The 17,410-nt window shown below is 41.1% G+C and overlaps 1 protein-coding gene across 1 annotated transcript in view; it reads right to left on the bottom strand.

The window, feature by feature from the left end:
• Positions 1 to 17,410, bottom strand: part of cd276 (CD276 molecule) — a 71,565-nt gene that overhangs the window by 51,885 nt on the left and 2,270 nt on the right. The window contains exons 2-4 of the mRNA XM_004539623.2: positions 14,438 to 14,533; positions 2,406 to 2,756; positions 637 to 933 (exon numbers count right to left, since the gene is read on the bottom strand). Coding sequence (XP_004539680.1) covers positions 637 to 933; positions 2,406 to 2,756; positions 14,438 to 14,483 — 694 coding nt within the window. The 5' untranslated portion in view covers positions 14,484 to 14,533. The remainder of the gene's footprint in view (positions 1 to 636; positions 934 to 2,405; positions 2,757 to 14,437; positions 14,534 to 17,410) is intronic.

Genomic DNA, 17,410 nt, shown 5'->3' with positions numbered 1-17,410 from the left:
CCAGCCTTGGCCCACCTTACACGGTACTCTCCTTGCACTTAACACATAGAATACACCAGCAGCGCAGGGGGGACATGGATGGTAGGTGGTGGAGGGTGGGTGTAGGAGACTATTAGACCTGTCATACAGGTACTGTCACACATATTGCTAAAGATTACATAAAACAATGAAAGAGAGGACAGCACATCATCCTGATCCCTGGTTAGCAAATGCTTCCTGCAGACAGCTGCTGGGAGGCCAATTGCTTCTTACTGCACATTCTTTCATTATCTGCTGAATAGCTATTTGACTATGCTTAGGGAAATAATAACTCACTGATCTAATTTAACAATGCACAAGAACTGATAGGTTATGCTTATTGGACCATAATTGGACATTTCATTATTTCTCATTCATTTCTTTATATCATTACTGTGACTTAGAAAGGGAGAAAAAAGTTAAGCATCCACAGCAGAAAATTCAACTCATTGATTGATTAACAAAAGCGTACAAGACTTTAATAAGAAATGCTACATATTTATGAATGAACAAAAAAAAAAATGCAGTGTAAGCTGGTTACGTTAAAAAACGTTGGAAACCAATGAGAATTTGCTTGTTCGCTCCCCACATGAATGAGAAAACTTTTATAAATCCCACCTGTGACTGTAACGGAGATGTAGCCCTCCTCTCCAAGTATTGGGTTGATCAGTCGGCAGCTGTAGGTACTGTTGGGCTCCAGCACCACTGTTAATACACTGGTCACGGTAAACAGCCCTTCTCCATTGGCCACAACTGAAGTGGTGATATTCTCTGTCAGGTTGCGCCCGCCCGCGTCCTGCCATATGACATCACCCTCAGGATAACCACCATAGGAAACACAAGTCAGGGCAACCTCATCACCTGGCCGCAGGTTGGATTGAGGCTCTAAAGTCACCACGGGCTTGGAATAGGGTGCTGGGGAAAAAAATGTGCACACAAAGAAAGATAAGATATGGGTTAGGACTGAAGGAGGGAGTGAAGAAAAAAAGAGGACTAGGATGAGTAAAGACAGGTGAGAATAGGGATAAGAGAGCAGCAGAGCCATACTGAATTCACTAGTTTTAGATTCTCTGCAGTGAGTGTCACCCTGGGAACTGTTTGACATGATTCCCATTAAATTCTTAATTATATTTAGGGAGCTTAGCATAACACAGTGCTTAAGATCCCACAGACAGCATCTGCGGCACATCCTGATGCTGCATCTCTACACTCTAACGCCACTCTCTCTGGAGACCCAAAGCACTGAGCCACTCCCAGAAAGAAAAATATAGTGCAAGCGAGTGAGGAGGAGGCCTGGGAGAAAACTGCCATGCTGAGAGATTTGGGACGACTCAGCCTATGGCACAGAAAAGAGTGTAGAGGGGTGGAGGTGAGGGGTGAGTCGTCAGCCTCGGCTAGAATCACGCTTTTCCAATCCCTTGAGCTGAAGCATGAGTACAGAGGTGGCGAAGAAAGAGGCTGCTGTATTCCCAGAACCAATCATTGCACAACAAACAATGGGGTGGAGCTGAGGGCGAGATGAAATAAGTTTGTGCTGCTTTTTGAAAAGTGGACTCTCAATACGAAGACGGCTATAGTGTGGCACACACTAACTTCCTCAGCTGTCCATTTGACTGACAGATTTCCGTTGAGAGTTCCATTCATTTTCTTTCAGCGCAGCTGAAGGAAATCTGCAGTGTTACTTTAAATGCTGGCTAAAAATAGAATACCTATCATTCTAATGCATAAAATGAAACCAATTTGTCACCGTTGGAGGCAGTGCTGTCCCTTTCCCCGGCAGAGGGGAAAAAAAAGAATACATATGAAACATATTCATTAGCACTGCCTGATGCATAAAACAGAAACAAACTCATAACAGATACAGAAATGTGAGAAGGGATGAAAGGCATAAAGTACCACTACAAATAAAAAGAAGAATCCCTGCTGTCAAAGTGGGATGTGTGGTTACCCAGAAGAGAAGATGTTAGCGATGGCTGATTGACCATAACAACGGCTAATAATCAATGTCATCAGATAATGATGACAGAATCAATGTTTGACCAAAATCAATGCTTAATAGCCCAGAGGAAACTATTTACATCTTGAGAAAGGAATTTATCCCAAAGAAGTTAATTGTACGAAAGTTAAATTGATTATATTTAACTGGTGCATATATGCTCATTATGTAGTTGTTGTTAGCGATACTAGATCAAGGTGAATTCATAAAAATGTGCAACTCTATTTCTTTAGCCTAATTCAAGAATCAGAATGAGAATACTTCATTAATCCCTACGGAAATTATGATTCCATTACACCACGAATGTAGAATATAGCATTTATCGATCTTGAAAAACACTTTTCACACTTTGTGCATTTTAATGTGTCACAGACATCACAGCTTGACTTACCAGCCACCTGCAGCAGCAAAGCAGCACTGCCAAAGTCCTGCACCCTCACAAAGCAGGTATAGCTGCCTTCATCAGCCACCACCACCCTGCTTAGTAGGAGTGAAGCATTGCCCAGGCCCAGCTGGTTGGGAAACAGTCTGGTACGGTTGGCGAATCTCTCTGCCTGGTCTGCCAGCTGGTCGTGTCCCTCCAAGTACCTATGCACACTGCGTTGTGTGTCTGTCAACTGCCAGAAGACACTCAGATCGGACAGGTTGAAGGGGTTGGTGTGGTTAAAGGAGCAGCTGAGTACCACATCACTGGAGTGCAACGCCACAACTGGCTGCTCTGGGACATTCAGTTCCAACACAGCTATAAGAAAGAACAAGCATTACATGAGTATAAATAAAAAGAAAACACTGGGAAAAATACCAGTACTGTAAAGAAATGTTGTATTCTGTCAGCAACAGAAAAAAAATTAATTTATTAAATATACTTTTGGACATTTTTCCAGCAGACATCTGTAGTCAGAAGCCTTTACTATGCCAATCATGCATGCCAAGCATTATCTCTTTGCCCCTTGGCTAGCCTAAAATAAACAATAAATAGTATTATTAAAGACTATTTGGCTCATGTGTAGTATAAACATAAAGTATTCACTGAATCACAGTATTAATTCAGTGTTCAAATGTGAAAGACTGACACCTACTCAAATGTGAATGTCTTTGAAAATGAAATCAATGCTGCATTTTGAAATGGATGCTGTGACTGAAACATCCACTTTGGGCAGCACAGTAGCATAGAAAAGGCGAGACGAGATGAAGGCGAGAGGGGGATGAAGAGTGGAGATCTGGAGGTAAGCATTAGGACTTTGTTTGTGTTCCTATAGGCCTTGCCTCCTGGCGATGGCTCAGTGTGCTGAAACTCAGCAACGGAAGCAACAACATCAGTATAGCTTTAGGTTAAATGTTAGTGAAATCTAAAAAGACTTTGGTGGTGATAGCGGTGGAACATAAATGCAGAAACGTGTGTTTTTGGAGAGTAAAAAGTGACTGTGCTTCGTACTCAGAGGCTGTGCATCTGTATGTATGCATTTTGTCTGTCTAGACTAGGCCAAGCACAAAGACACAGCATAATCATTGTGGATTAGTAGCCATTGCAGGCAGTCTAAAGTACATCCATGGTATTCTCAAGAGTCAGCATTCTCCATTGATCCCTGTCTGCTGTTATACAACTCTGAGACACTCATCAGCATCACAGGAGAGAAAAAAAAGCCAGTCGGCCCCTGGAGCAATACACTCTATGCTCAGGCTCTCTAATTGTTATAATCACAGCGTCATTTTAGCCTCAGCACCCCTTTTTGAGCTCTGTCTATCTCACAGCCAATGTCAATGTTGAATCACTTTGCTATGAAGGATATTTGACTGCTGCAGAGGTGCAGTAATTACTTTGCCTATTAACAACAAACAAGTCTTTCATCTGAGAGGGTTCATATATGGATGGATATTGCCAAGTCAAGGCAGACCTATTTTCAATCACATTCAGCCAATCCCAGCAAGGTGGCCTCCACATTACACCCCCCAATACCCTGCTCCTCTGCAGGAACAGTGCCACCTACTGGATTACCTCTCAACTGCAGATGAGGACAGGAAAAAAGCGTCGATTTATGCTAGTAGAATCTCTTGTATGCAGAATACAACTGCATATAAATGGCTAAAACTGAAAACACAATGAGGTTTCTGTGTTTTTACCCAAGTAAAAAAGTTACAGTGAAGGACACGCTGCATAAAGCAAAAACAGTAACATAAAAGCAAAAGCACAAAACTGTTTCTCTTACAGAAGACCATCATATCTGTGTCATAGGTTAATGAGTTGGTATTACCTCAGAGTGTCTGCACCAACAAAGTGCCAGTCACAACAATTCTCTTATCCTCAAGGTGAAAATGGCAGGAGGCTTTTTTTCTGTGATTACAAAAGCTCTACTGTTGTTGTGGGTGTTTTCTATCTCCCTATACTGTGCACACATTCACTCAGCATGGCTACACAATACAGAAGGGTTATCACACCAAAGCGTGGCAGAAGCAGGTGGCATTCTGTCACCACCAATGGGGATAACTGAGCAAATTTCTAGAGTTTGTATTGGCACTGTCTTAGAAGACAGTCCAACCTTTGTGGCAACGAACAGGTTGATGGTATTTTTTGTATAAGTAGAGGGTCAGTGACGGCCTCTACGAGACATGCATGTTGAGGGAGGAGGAGAGAGAGCAATTAAATCACTCCCCGAGCAGCCTGGGATGACTCACACCACTGAGTTCGTACACGAAGGGGGAAGGGAAGAGGGGAATAAGAAAGAGAGGCTGGTGTTGAGCTCACACTTAAAGATAATATCTGGAAACAAGCCAAGGAAGAGGCTGTGGTGGAGCCTCACACACTAATCCCTCAACCCGGACCAGAGCCATGTCAGAGAAGAGAGAGAGATAGAAACTCCCCTCTCTCATTCTACATCTCCACCTCTTCCCACCTCTTTCATTCACTGCTTCTTTAAGCAGTGACCTACCACTCACTCCAAGGCCCTGTGAGGACACAGCTCTACACAGGGACCTTGTGTAGAGACACCGACTTGGGTTTGGAAAGAGAACACAAGTGGGGAATTTTGCATTGCATCAAGGGGAGGGGATTGGACAGGAGAGGAGGGCAAGCTAGGCCGGCTGACGTCATGGAAAACGCACATCTGATGTCCTATTCGTCAGAGGTGAAGCACCACAAGCCAAAGCGAATGAGCACACGCGGTTTTTGATCTGCTGCTGCTTACAACCGAAATCATTTATACGTTTAAGTGCAAACAGCAGAAATCTACATATATTTAAATACGGAAAAAAGAGATATCGGATTGCCCTCTAAAAAAATCATTTGAAATATAATGGTAGCAATGCATGTAAAACATATACAAAAGCACAAAATTGTTGTTTTGTTATGGGGGGTTTTATTCACCTGTGCCTACATAATCTTTGGTTTATAAAGCTGTATGCACTAAATGAAATCAACTCATATAGCATAAAGACAACATCCCCAAGAGAATGCAACTTTACACTAGCATGCTGTACCTTTTTGGAACACTGCTGCACAACAAACATCATCTTCTGTACAACAGTTGACTTTTTGATATATTTCCACAGAGGTCTGCTACCGACACGGAAAAAAAAAAACCACGCTTACTGAGCAGAGACAAGCATAAGCAGGAGAAGATAAAGAGTGCAGTGCTTGTGGTCTTCCATGAGGAAGCTGCCCTGCACATTGTCTCCAGGCTATTCATGTCTTCTCAGAGGGTAAGTGAGGATCTCACCTCTCCCTTCTCTCTCTCGATAAAGAGATGCTCAGAAGCCATAGAGGGCAGGCTGGGAGATGTCAGGCTGTGGGGATTTACACACTGCACTTTGTGTTTATGGGTCTCAGCTCTGTTTGAGTGCCTGCGAGACAGAGACGGGCACTTTCACAGCCGACATGAAATAAACTCATTACAGCCTTTGCGAGCACTGGCAACGGGCCCCGCTTAGCAGCAAGGCACAGGGCTGGCTAGAAAAGGCTGCAAGTGATCTTAACACTGCTCTCCACTCTACTTTCAAGACTACCCACTACCTTGTCACTATCAACACCTCCTTCCATCCTGCTTTCCTGAGACATGCAAGGTATGGGTACTACTGGGGTTTCTTCTACCCAGAGTTTTTCATATAGTGAACAGCATGCTCACTAGGCACATGAGATGAGCTTGGAGGCTGACTGTGAGACTGAGAGACAGTGTGATATGCAAGAAGACAGCAAAGGTGAATCTGAACTGTTATACTGGGGCTGCTCACAGGGTAAAGCACAAGTCTGTTGGTAAATAAAACCCACAGATGCCTCGCATCAAACTGACAGATACCGACAGGTGAGTGTGCATGTGTTCACCCACATGCATTTACAGATGCAGTATGTGTTCGCGTTGGATTACCGAGCTGTGACTGTAGGCCTTCAACAGTCAATCTAGTTATTACGATAGGCTTTCATTTCGACAAGTCTGATGTGCACACCTCAATTACTGTGTTATGTGCTGGATTTACAGTTAAACAAAATCAGTCGCTGAGTTTGTGTAATTTTCAACAAATTATTTTTAACCTTGATGTACTTACGTACTTCTGTATATGTAACTGTACAAACAACATCTGGATTAAATGATTAACGTTAGAAATAACCAGATATATGAAGATTAAATAAGAAGAAACAAGAAAGAGCCTCTTAACCAAGTATACTTAAACGGTGGAATGAGTAACTAGTATTGGAAAGCCATGTTTCCAGGGCACTGATATAGTAATAGAGTCTGCTGTGACATTAGTGAAACCAGAAAATACTCCTTACTCCTTGTATAGAGTGAATAAAAAAAACTGACTATGTACAATTTATACTACCAGCTTTAAATATCATGAAAGAAGGGAAAGTATAGTGCCATTGAGCTTGAGTTAGCTTTATACTTGTGGCAGCTTTGTACTCTGGCAAGCTGTCCAGCCCAAACAGCAGACAAAAAAGTTGTATTAGAGACAATTTGCAATATTTAAAGTAAAACGCTCAAAACCAAATATATTAAAAAAACAAAAAACAAAACAAAACTGGAAAGATGTCCTGTCATCACTTTCCTCCTGTCACTCACTCACATGCTTCACATGCGTCATGCAATTTACTCATTTCAACATCAACTTTTTTTTATCCCACAGCTCCAAAAGTGAGTCAACAAAGGGATAAAATGTACAAGCACATTCAGCTGCAAACAAGACCATGCACATACACTATTACAGCAAGAGAGAAAAGGATAAGACAGACTTCCAAATGAGCTTGGACATGTGTGTGGGACAAGGACAGTTTAAAAAGGTGCAAAAATGAGAAGAATATCCTGTTGCAGACAAGCATGCACCAATACAGAATACAACCAGGGAGAAGGAAGAAGAGGCAAGTTAGGTAGTGGTTACTGGTCTAAAGCGAAGCATCCATTAGTTTTCTGCTGCTAGATCATAGTACTGCAGAATTAAGATAAAAACCAAGCCTTTTCCAACAAACAGAGGTAAACAAAAATTTAAGTAGAGCAAGAGTGCAAGGGACAAGCTACTACCATATGTTCTTTCTGGAACATACTGAAGTACAGATGAAGACCTGGACAATAACACTCTTATCTTGCATTGTTGTTGATTGTTATTACCTGCTGTGAATCACTTCACAACTGTAATCTAACTGACATGAAATCTCTTTACAACTAGATTTCAAATCTACAAATGGAAGAATTTTTGATAATTAAATAAACTAATATATTAGTGAAAACTTGAGAAAAGTTTCCAATAGCAACAATACACTATGTCTCAAAGGCTGCATTCACTCTTTTGATCAGCTTTAAGTATTCTTTGGGGTGTTTTAGCTTTTATTATGAGCAGAAAGCTTAGAAAGAAAACAGAGGAAAGACACAGAAAATGGCTCTTGGCAGATTCAAACCCAGGCATCTGCAACAGCCTTACGGCATATGAGCCACCTGCTCAGCCTCCACGCCACCTAGCTTTAATCTCTAGCCTTCTCAGAGTCATCATGTTCCAGTGGTCCTAAGTAGGGATGGGTATCGTTTAGGTTTTATCCGATACCGGTGCCAAACCGGTACTTTTGAAACGGTGCCGGTGCTTAAACGGTGCTCAAACCGGTGCTTAAAGAATGGAGAACACAAAATTGGTCCAAAAACCTCTCATGTTCAGCTGTTTTTTTTGTAAAAAGATAACAATGTTAGCCTTTTCTGCAGCTAGAGGGCATATATGGTATCACTCTTGTCTGGAAGCAGTGCTTAAACAATGGAAAAAACACCAACTTTGTCTAAAAACCTCTCATGTTTAGCTGTTTTCCACTTTTTCTTTGGTCATTTTAGCCTTTTTGGCCAGGGTGAAGGGAGTATCTGCCATCAAACAAGAAGACAGCCGCATGTAACTACGACAGTGTTTGCTAGTTCACCTTGCATGCATTAATGTAATAACGTGGTTAACCTACTCAACGTAAATTACACACGAACAACATTAAGCTACTCACGCAGAGAAGAACGGCTGCTGCTGCCTTCATCATTTCTGCTACACTGGCAGGGCTAGGGGCCAGGACTCTCCTCTTCGGGTTTTTGGGGGATGTTGCTAACTCCGGGTCCGATAACAGGCAACCCACCTGGAGTGGATGTGCTCGGTGTGAGGTCTCGCAGCAAGCTATCAAATACGGCGCATTTTTCGGCTTTTAAAAAAAACGCTATGCGTCGCCAGGTGTTTCATCGGATTTGAGGTGTTACCTCCTTTGACAGTATCACAGTATCAGCTTAAAGCACTTGTTGCAGGCTGCTGAGTTTGCATATTTTGCTATGAAGTACAGCCTGACTTTTGACTGCTTCGCCTTGGGCATTTTTAATCTGTAGCTCTGCTCTAAAAGAACGTACGTACCTGGGCCCGCCTACTATCCTCGGAAACGTAAAATGATTGGCTAGAATTCAAAGTGTATGACATCTCAGGAAAATAAAGCACCGAAATAAAGCACCGAAATGTGCGCTGCTTTTCGGTCTGGTTACTACCGTTTATGTCAGAACGATACCGGTACCCATCCCTAGTCATGAGTTTAATCAAACTGTTGATCGTTGCAAAATCTGATCCCTTCTGGAAAAAAAATGCTTGGAAAAACAAACTGTGCTGATGCCAAAAAGGGTCAGTTCTGCATGGATGTTACTACAAGATTTAAAAAATAAAAAGATGGTTATGCCATTCCTGCTGTCTTTCAAAGAGCTGAAAGGTTTTGCACAAACAGTATTGTGCAGTAGGAGTAACAAGTGCTGTACAAATGTGTATATTGCAGTAGATCACTACTATGCTTTGTTGGAAAAGGGAAAGGCTACATAAAGTGTTAGTATTGATGAAATGTATCAGTGTTATCTCTATGAATGCAATTTTAAACAAAATCCAGGTCCATAAACACAATCCTACTGACATATACACATATAGAGACAGAGACACAACTTCATGCAGAAACAGACACCCAAAGGCCAGACAGCACATTGATATTCCACACCTGTATGACTGCTGACAGCTCCACAGCATCACACTGTCAGAGGATTTGGACATGAGGTACCCTGACACTACAATGGAGACACTGTTACAAAGTTGCTCTGGAGCAGAGAGGTTCCATCAGCCACAGACACAAACACACACATGTATACACAGTGCTACATCACTACCTGGGCCCCTTCCAATGTCCTTGACACACACACACACACACACACACACACACACACACACACACGTCATTATTCAAATCAGGAGTTTCTGCAGTAATCTACAAAGATACCTCCAGTCTTTATCATCAATGTCCACTACAAAAAAATATATTTTTAACACTCAGTTCAATAATCATTTTTTAGCACTACAAAAAAGTGTCTTTGCTCCAATTAGAGTTAATTTCATTCCATTCTGTCCCACTTCATAAAGCTAATAATGGCATCAATTCACTAACAGGGAATGGAGCTATTTGCACAATGAGTGTTTAACACAGTAAGTGCATGTTTAAAAGGTACAGCCCTGCTGAAACATGATACAACAAGTGCTAATATGATTTAATACATAAGGAACATCAAGCACAAGCACTGGAGGGGAAATTGCTGGGGCAATATTGACACAGCAAAGCAAACCGGTACGTAAGGTGCAATACTAACAGACTGCACCGACAGTGGGTTTTGGTTGGGCAGGGAGAGACGCAGGAGAAAAATGCTTTTACAATAGTGCCCCCCTCTGTTGATGAATGTAACTGTAGCTCAGCACATTTCTATTCTACACATTACGCTCTACCTGAACATCAAAGGATTTTGCTCAAAGGATCTGCAAGCCCTTTCATACCGATTACTCTTATGATATTACCAATCCCTGTATAAGTCTGAGGGGAACACTAGCTTTTGATTTCATGGTGTCAGAGCAGATGTGCATGTCCATAACACTCCTATTTGAAAAAAAAAATGCATTTGGAAAACATTAACTGAGTGATGGGAGCATGTGCATAGTAAGTATGATATGGATAGAAATCACTGAGGACCGAGAGCTTATTCTCAAAAAATATCATAAATCACAACAGGAATTATCATTGCTCTATTTTCCTTTTTCTCATTCATCTCTTACTTGTTCTCTACCTGTGTTTTTTCTGCCTTTGTTTCTTCATAGAAGTATGTCATCTCATATCCCGTCAATAACTCGTTAACGGATTTCGGCAGTCAGATGGTGTTGGCTAAAGAACAGTGGGCAGATAAAGGCAAGCCTCTGGCTTACAAGCTGGAGGGACAGAGAGCCTTTGATGAACAGGAGACAGAAAAACTAGTGAAGAGATGGTGTACATGAGAGCGCCTGAAGGTAGCAGTAGGGTCATGGGGTCAGATATTAGTAAAGTGAACATGATTTCTAATATTTAAAGCCTAACAAAAATAAGTGCTGCAGTTTGTTTCCAATTACAAAAGGTGAAAAACGAATTCATTTACTTGTTAATGCTCCACTAGGTCACAAATTGTTAGTAAGAACTGTTATTTGATGATGAATCTAGAGCTGATAATTTCTCATACTCTTCAAATGTTTTAGTAACGCCAACAGTGGCTGAAGAAGCTGAAAATTAATCCAAAGTAGGGGAAGGCTATAATTTCAAATATTTGTCACTACGAGGTATCTGAAAGGGATTCAAATGTCACGCAGTTAGGCAAGAAACTGAAACTCAAAATTGGCTCCTACGACAAAATAATTGCAATGAGACCTCAAAATGTACTATGAAGTAGATTTTGCTGTAGTAATGTGCAACATCTACCAAAGAAGGGGTACTGAAGAAGTTTCTTGTACATATCTCACAATTGTGGTTGGGTTTTTTCAGACCAAAAAATGTAACTAAACAATGCAGATCACGCATGCAAATTCAGTTTGATAGGTGTTTGTTGTTGGAGTTGAACATGAAACAACCCGACACATCACGACAAAAGACAGAGGCAGAGTTTTATCCCCACAGCACCTGACGTCACCACCGCCGTGTGTCAGACGCAACACCAGGCAAGCAGGGGTCTCCCTCTGTCAGCTGCTGGGATGCTTTCGCAGCAAGCCAGTAGTAGCTGTGACACTTCCCAAGCACAGATCAGCATCCGTTCAACACATTCATCAAAGCCTACTAGACACACAGCAGGCCCACATATGGCTTCAGGCCTCTCTTCCCCTCCAGAACTGCAATCTCGGCATATTACCTGTATCAATTTTTTAACGATCCACAAGCCAGCATTTTTAAGACTTGTTGAAATAATCATGAGGTGCTTGTTGGGTAATGCACTCTATTTCAATAAGTGCACTGTAAGAAAAGAAGAGCTGGGAAACAGTGAGACAGAGGCAAGCCAACAGAGACTCGTCATTATGTATGCACTGCAGCGAAACCAATCTTTGTTGAGCCTGTCCTCGATTGTTTTTAAAAGGATACTTTACTGGACACAATCAAATTAGCAAAAACATCACTGATACAGGGTAATAACCCTAAATTGAATTTGTGCACAGGCTAAAGTGTCCCCTCTCTGCAGAATCAATTGCTGTGAAGAGAAAAGGAGGGAAGGAAGAGGGTATTCATAGTTAGCAGACCTTTAAAAAGTACACTAGAGATGAAGGCATGAGCGGGCTATTTTCACGCTCTGGGGCCCTGCCATAATCTGTGCCTGGCGACTACTTTACTAGATGCAATCTATCCAATTATGCTAGTTAATTTGAATTACCTTACAGTTGCCATCACTGAGAGTAAAAATCGTGTCTGGTTTTCAATTCTACATTTGCATGGATGCGATTCTCTTTCATTGTTTGGTTTCTAAGAGCTGCCCACAGCGAGCTCTGGCAGCCTAGTGACTGTGCTAACTGAACACAGAGTATGACAACAACAAGCAATTAGCTAGACAGCCCCCTGTTAGCTCTGCAACAGGCTGACACTGCTGTGTGCTGCAAGCCAAGACTGTTACTGTACTCAGCTAACTGTTGTGGCTCAGGCATTACTGTACACAGATCTGCAATTTATTTTGCATTTTGCAGACACCTGTAACCACAATACGTTATAATGAGTGTGTTAAAAAAAATTAAGTAACACTTAAGGTCAGGGGTCAAAGCCAATTCTGAGCAGGGTGGCAATCTTTTCTCTCTCCTGCTTCCTAAATAGAGAAAAACAACATCCACCTACAGACAAGGCTCATCCTAGCTCTGGAGGCAACAGCTGTGCAGTGCTGTATGAGTAACATCAGGGAGAGATTTTACTGAGAATAATCCATCATCTGACTCCTGAGTCAGGATACAGCTGGGAGCTACAGAGACAAAGTTACTATGCTGGGATGACAGTGCTGTCATATGCCTTATTTCTTTTTCTTTTTTTTTACCCCAAAACATACCATTCTCACAAAGTGTTTTGGCAAAGCCCACAAAGTAAAATCACGTCTGCTGATATGGGAACTTGCAGGAATTATCAAGAAATGACATGGTTGAGTACAACAAAGATTACAGCAAGTAATCCCAGCGAGGGAGTTAGAGACCTCGGAGACCCTGGATCATATCAGCACAGCCGTCCACACATATAAATAGATGCTCAGTTAAATGCACAAGTCTGTAGGTTTCTGTGTGTGCCAGCAGAAGCTCTCTAAAGCTACAGGAAGTGGTGATAATAATAGTTTAAATAATGTCCACAAAATATGAGACTTTTGTAATATGATACGGTGTTACATAGGCAGACTGTAGTATCAAACTAGACTCCAACTAATTCACTTAGTGCTCCAGTTAGCAGAAAGTGAATCATTGTGTGAGCTACAATATAGCCCATTACCCGTGAGTTAAAGAGCTCCATCAGTCCCTGACACCTCCTCCTCTTCCCTCCCACTGAGGGAAGCGAGTTAGGCAGTGGATGCTACACAGCCAGTAATGAGCAGGCCGCAGGCCCATTTGTGCTGGGAGAGAATGGGTCCCTAATGAACCACTGAAGACACTTAGGTCCACTGAGTCAAAATTGTAATGTGCCACTGATGGCCGATAGGAGGTTGTGTCAGCTCAACCGGAGAGCAGAAAAGGCAAAAAAAGCTCTTTAAATGATGGCGTTTTGGACGATAAAAGTTCTTTGTGAACTTTGAGGATTTGCGAACTGATTTTGTCCTTCTTCTTCAGGCTATATATTAATATAGAAGAATGGTACTCAATATGAGATTTAAATTTACATGGCATCAGCCACACACCAACTGAGAAAGGGCTGATGTTGAAATATATGCACTGTTGATACTTCTTTCGGCATATGCCATTCCCTTCTTTTATTTACTGTCATGAGATGCCATCACGTCAGCCCAGGCTATTTGTTTCTTTTTTATGATGACAAGTTTTCTTTGAGCGTCATTTCTACTGAAGTGAAACTTTTGAGTATGCGAGTCATGCATCCTCAGTTGCAACATCAACCACCAGCACCCTGCTTCCCGGTGTTATAAATATAATACGATGACTTCCTCATCACCCTTCTTGAGTCAAGGCAGGAAAACTCAACTTCTAGCATTTTTCACAGCGCACCTTACCTATGCCCAGAGCTCTCGCCACTCCTCACATGCTTGGAAAAGGTCAAAGCTGTTCTCTTTTACAAGCTGAATTATAAAGAAAATACAAAACATCCTCATATGATGAAGTTGTAACCCTTTAAAACTAAACTCAAAAGAATTACTTTGAAAAATATCCCTTTTCTCCTTTAGCCAGACATCTGTTTAAATAGGAATTTGCTCTCTGACAACTCATTTCAGTTGATGTGGGTTTAAACAGGGACAGTTTATAACTTTTAAACTATTGGCACATTATTTTTTGGGAGTAGCCTCATTTGAATGGTTGTTTTTTCCCAGTGAAGCTTTTGAAGGCAAAAGACTAATAGGCCCTGCAGGGTGTATTGTTTAACAAGCGATGACATTTCCCACCGCAGCCACTCAAATCTAATAGCAGGGCAGAGGGAGCAGCAACACCCACCCATCGCTTGGACAGCCAGCACTGCGGACAGCAGGAGGGACAGCATGGTCTTTCAGGATGGATTCAAAGTGCAGGTCAACTTCTTCAGACACAGCGCTGCGGAGGAAAAAACACAGACATATGAGGAGCCCCGAGATTTTTATAACAAGGACACAATAGTATAGCAACATAAGGTGATGAGCTGATTGGAGGATTACTGAAACCAGACGGGTTGCCTTATACTAATGTGTCTTGGCGTTCTTTAACTTGTTCTCCCAAGTGGAGAGAATTTGAGATGAGAAGACAATATGTGCTATATGAAAATCTCAAATTAATTTTGTCATTTACAAACTTTACTGACAAACCAAGTTACACGTGAAGGTGACTAAGACAGTCCTTTCTCTGGCCTGCTGAAAGCTTCTTTCTTTTCAGAGAGAGTAAAGCTGTGATGACAAATGGGGACTTTCAAAGTTGACAGGAAGCAGCCAAATCATTTTCTCCACTCCCCAGAGGGAAACACTTTGTGAGGACTAAGTACAGCCAGACAAAACTATCTCCTCCTTGTCTACCTCCACTCTCCTATGCATGAAATATTTATAAGATACTTATCTCAGCTAGATTGGTAAAGGTCATTATTTGTATCTGTATTTGCTGAGACAAAGGCCTGATTTTGCATCTTGGATAAAACTGAAGACTATTGTTTTTTCCCCAAAGAAAGAAAGTCACTGTGATACAACCACAGAATATGAACTAGTGGTGTAAAACAGTGTAAAAAACACACAAGTTAGAAAGCACCACTTTGTTACATTTTTTGTTACATTTTGCAACTATTGTACACACAATCTCTAGGTAATGCTTTCTTGAGATAAACAATATTGATGAACAATATTTTGGCTATTAAAGCAGAAAGGAAACTGGTATTTTGTGGATTATAATACTACATGCGTGAGTAATTCTCACATTGTTAACAATGTTAATAACAAAAAACGGTCAATTATTTAAAAAATATAACTTAATTGGACAAGGAAAACTGAACTTTTCATATATGTTTGTGGTCAGAAGTTGACATGTGCTTATCATGGGCATGAATATAAGGGTTATTTGGGGCTTTTAATGATTTTGTTGAACCAATTCTTTTTCCAGAGTGAAATGATTGCACAGCATGCATCTTTAATTACTTAAAAAAATGTATGCCCATGATAAGTATACGTAAACTTCTAACCACAACTGTACATTCTGTAGATAACTCCCATTGCTTCGAGTTAAAAACATCTAGGTAGAAGGAGCAAAAGTCATAAAAGGCTTCTGTAGGTGAAACTGTGGAAGGATCCTTAACGGTTGCCTGCAGCTGCTTTCGTCTCCCATGGTCTCTCATTTGGTCTGGTTTTGGAGGCGTACGACCACAGCATCAGTTGTTGACCTCAGCTTTCCATCTCTTTCTCTCTGGCTATCGTGTAGCTCTCCTGAGCAATGCGAATCTGCCTTTTGTTGCCCCTTTCTGCACCCGCTGACATCCCAGTAGAGACTGTGGGCTGGCAGGGGCCAAATGACTCTGTTTCCCGCAGTATCCCTTGCTTTTTTCATTAAAAGTTCACTCCAAAGTTTTTAAAGATCGAATAAATCACTTGTAAAAAGACACCCTTTAAAGTTAACGTTGGTGTATTTAAATAATCTAGATAATTACTGACCAATATAATCACTGCTTTTGCCACATCCGGGTAGTCCTACCTCGATGCAACTTCTTTGAAAACACAGAAAATTAGCTCAGGGCTTTGTTTTTTTCTTTTATACCACATGAATGAGGATTATCCAGGATTTATAGCAATCACTGAGTGTGATTCACTGCTTTGATGAAAACCCTGAAAATCCAGGTATGACTTTAAGCTGGGCAACGCCCTACCACTCACCACAAGTGATAAAAGTTTCTGGTGGATCATACAAGTCTACAAGTTCTGGAAATTTTGCGTTATGTTTTGCATGTGCAAACACATTTCAAAATGGGAAAACAGCTGATGGATCAAATGTTTTGTTTTAGTGCTATGAATCATTTCATCATGTAGCTCCACCTCATGGCTTAGCCAAAGCTTTTTCCATGAGTTTCCATTTATGGCTTCAGCAGAGAGGATGTGGGCCGGAGTGCCGTTTCATCGCATTTTCCACAACAGCTCTGCTCTCCACTCCAGACTTTCTGTATCACAATGTGAATTTTTCTAACCTTAGAGACACTGAATTCTTCACAGCAGCGAGACTCAACAATGAGAATAAATATTCATTGAATAAAAGAGCAGATGTGTATTGTAGCCAGCATTTTTCCAGCTTTACCTAAATATATTCCTAATGGTAGCATGAACTGTAGTCTGCCAACACACCAAACCACAGTCTGACTCAGTCTGTGCAGCCCAGACATCAGGAAGCCATCAAACAGATTTTACTGAATGAGTCACATTGCTGACTCCTTACCAGCTTTTGTTTCTTTCCTTTTTCAATTTAAGATTTCGTTAACTAAACTTGCATGTCACAAACTTTATATAAGAATACAATAAAGCTTAACTGTAGGAAGTTGCAGTTGAATATTATCCATTACCATCTTACATCAATATATAAAAAGTACTGCCAGCTTTTTATTCAGGTTTTGACATTTAAATTATTTTCATGGTATTATAATAGTTAATTGACAGCACTGTCATAAGACCATATAAATGAAAAAAAGAAAGGGGTTCAAAAGCTTGCTTGACAGCAAAAAAAAAAGCTCAAATTTCTCTTAGTGATTAGTTGTAAGCTTTTGAGTCATAATTGCCCTTTTATATCATTTTGACACTATATGTTAAGGACTATTAAAGTTCTTATTGAGGTCAGGGGAAAGGGAAATGATTCTTGAGATGTCACAGAACATTAAGATGAACAATTTTGCCCTGCTCATTGTACCATCACCCTATTCTTTCAAGTAATCTCAGTTATAGTGGTCCTCTTTCTTTACTACTACACTCTTGAATC

The sequence above is a fragment of the Maylandia zebra genome, linkage group LG1 (assembly GCF_041146795.1).
Source record: "Maylandia zebra isolate NMK-2024a linkage group LG1, Mzebra_GT3a, whole genome shotgun sequence".
NCBI lineage: Eukaryota > Metazoa > Chordata > Actinopteri > Cichliformes > Cichlidae > Maylandia > Maylandia zebra.
Note: the sequence above shows the minus strand (reverse complement) of the source record. Positions and strands in the feature narration are given on the sequence as shown.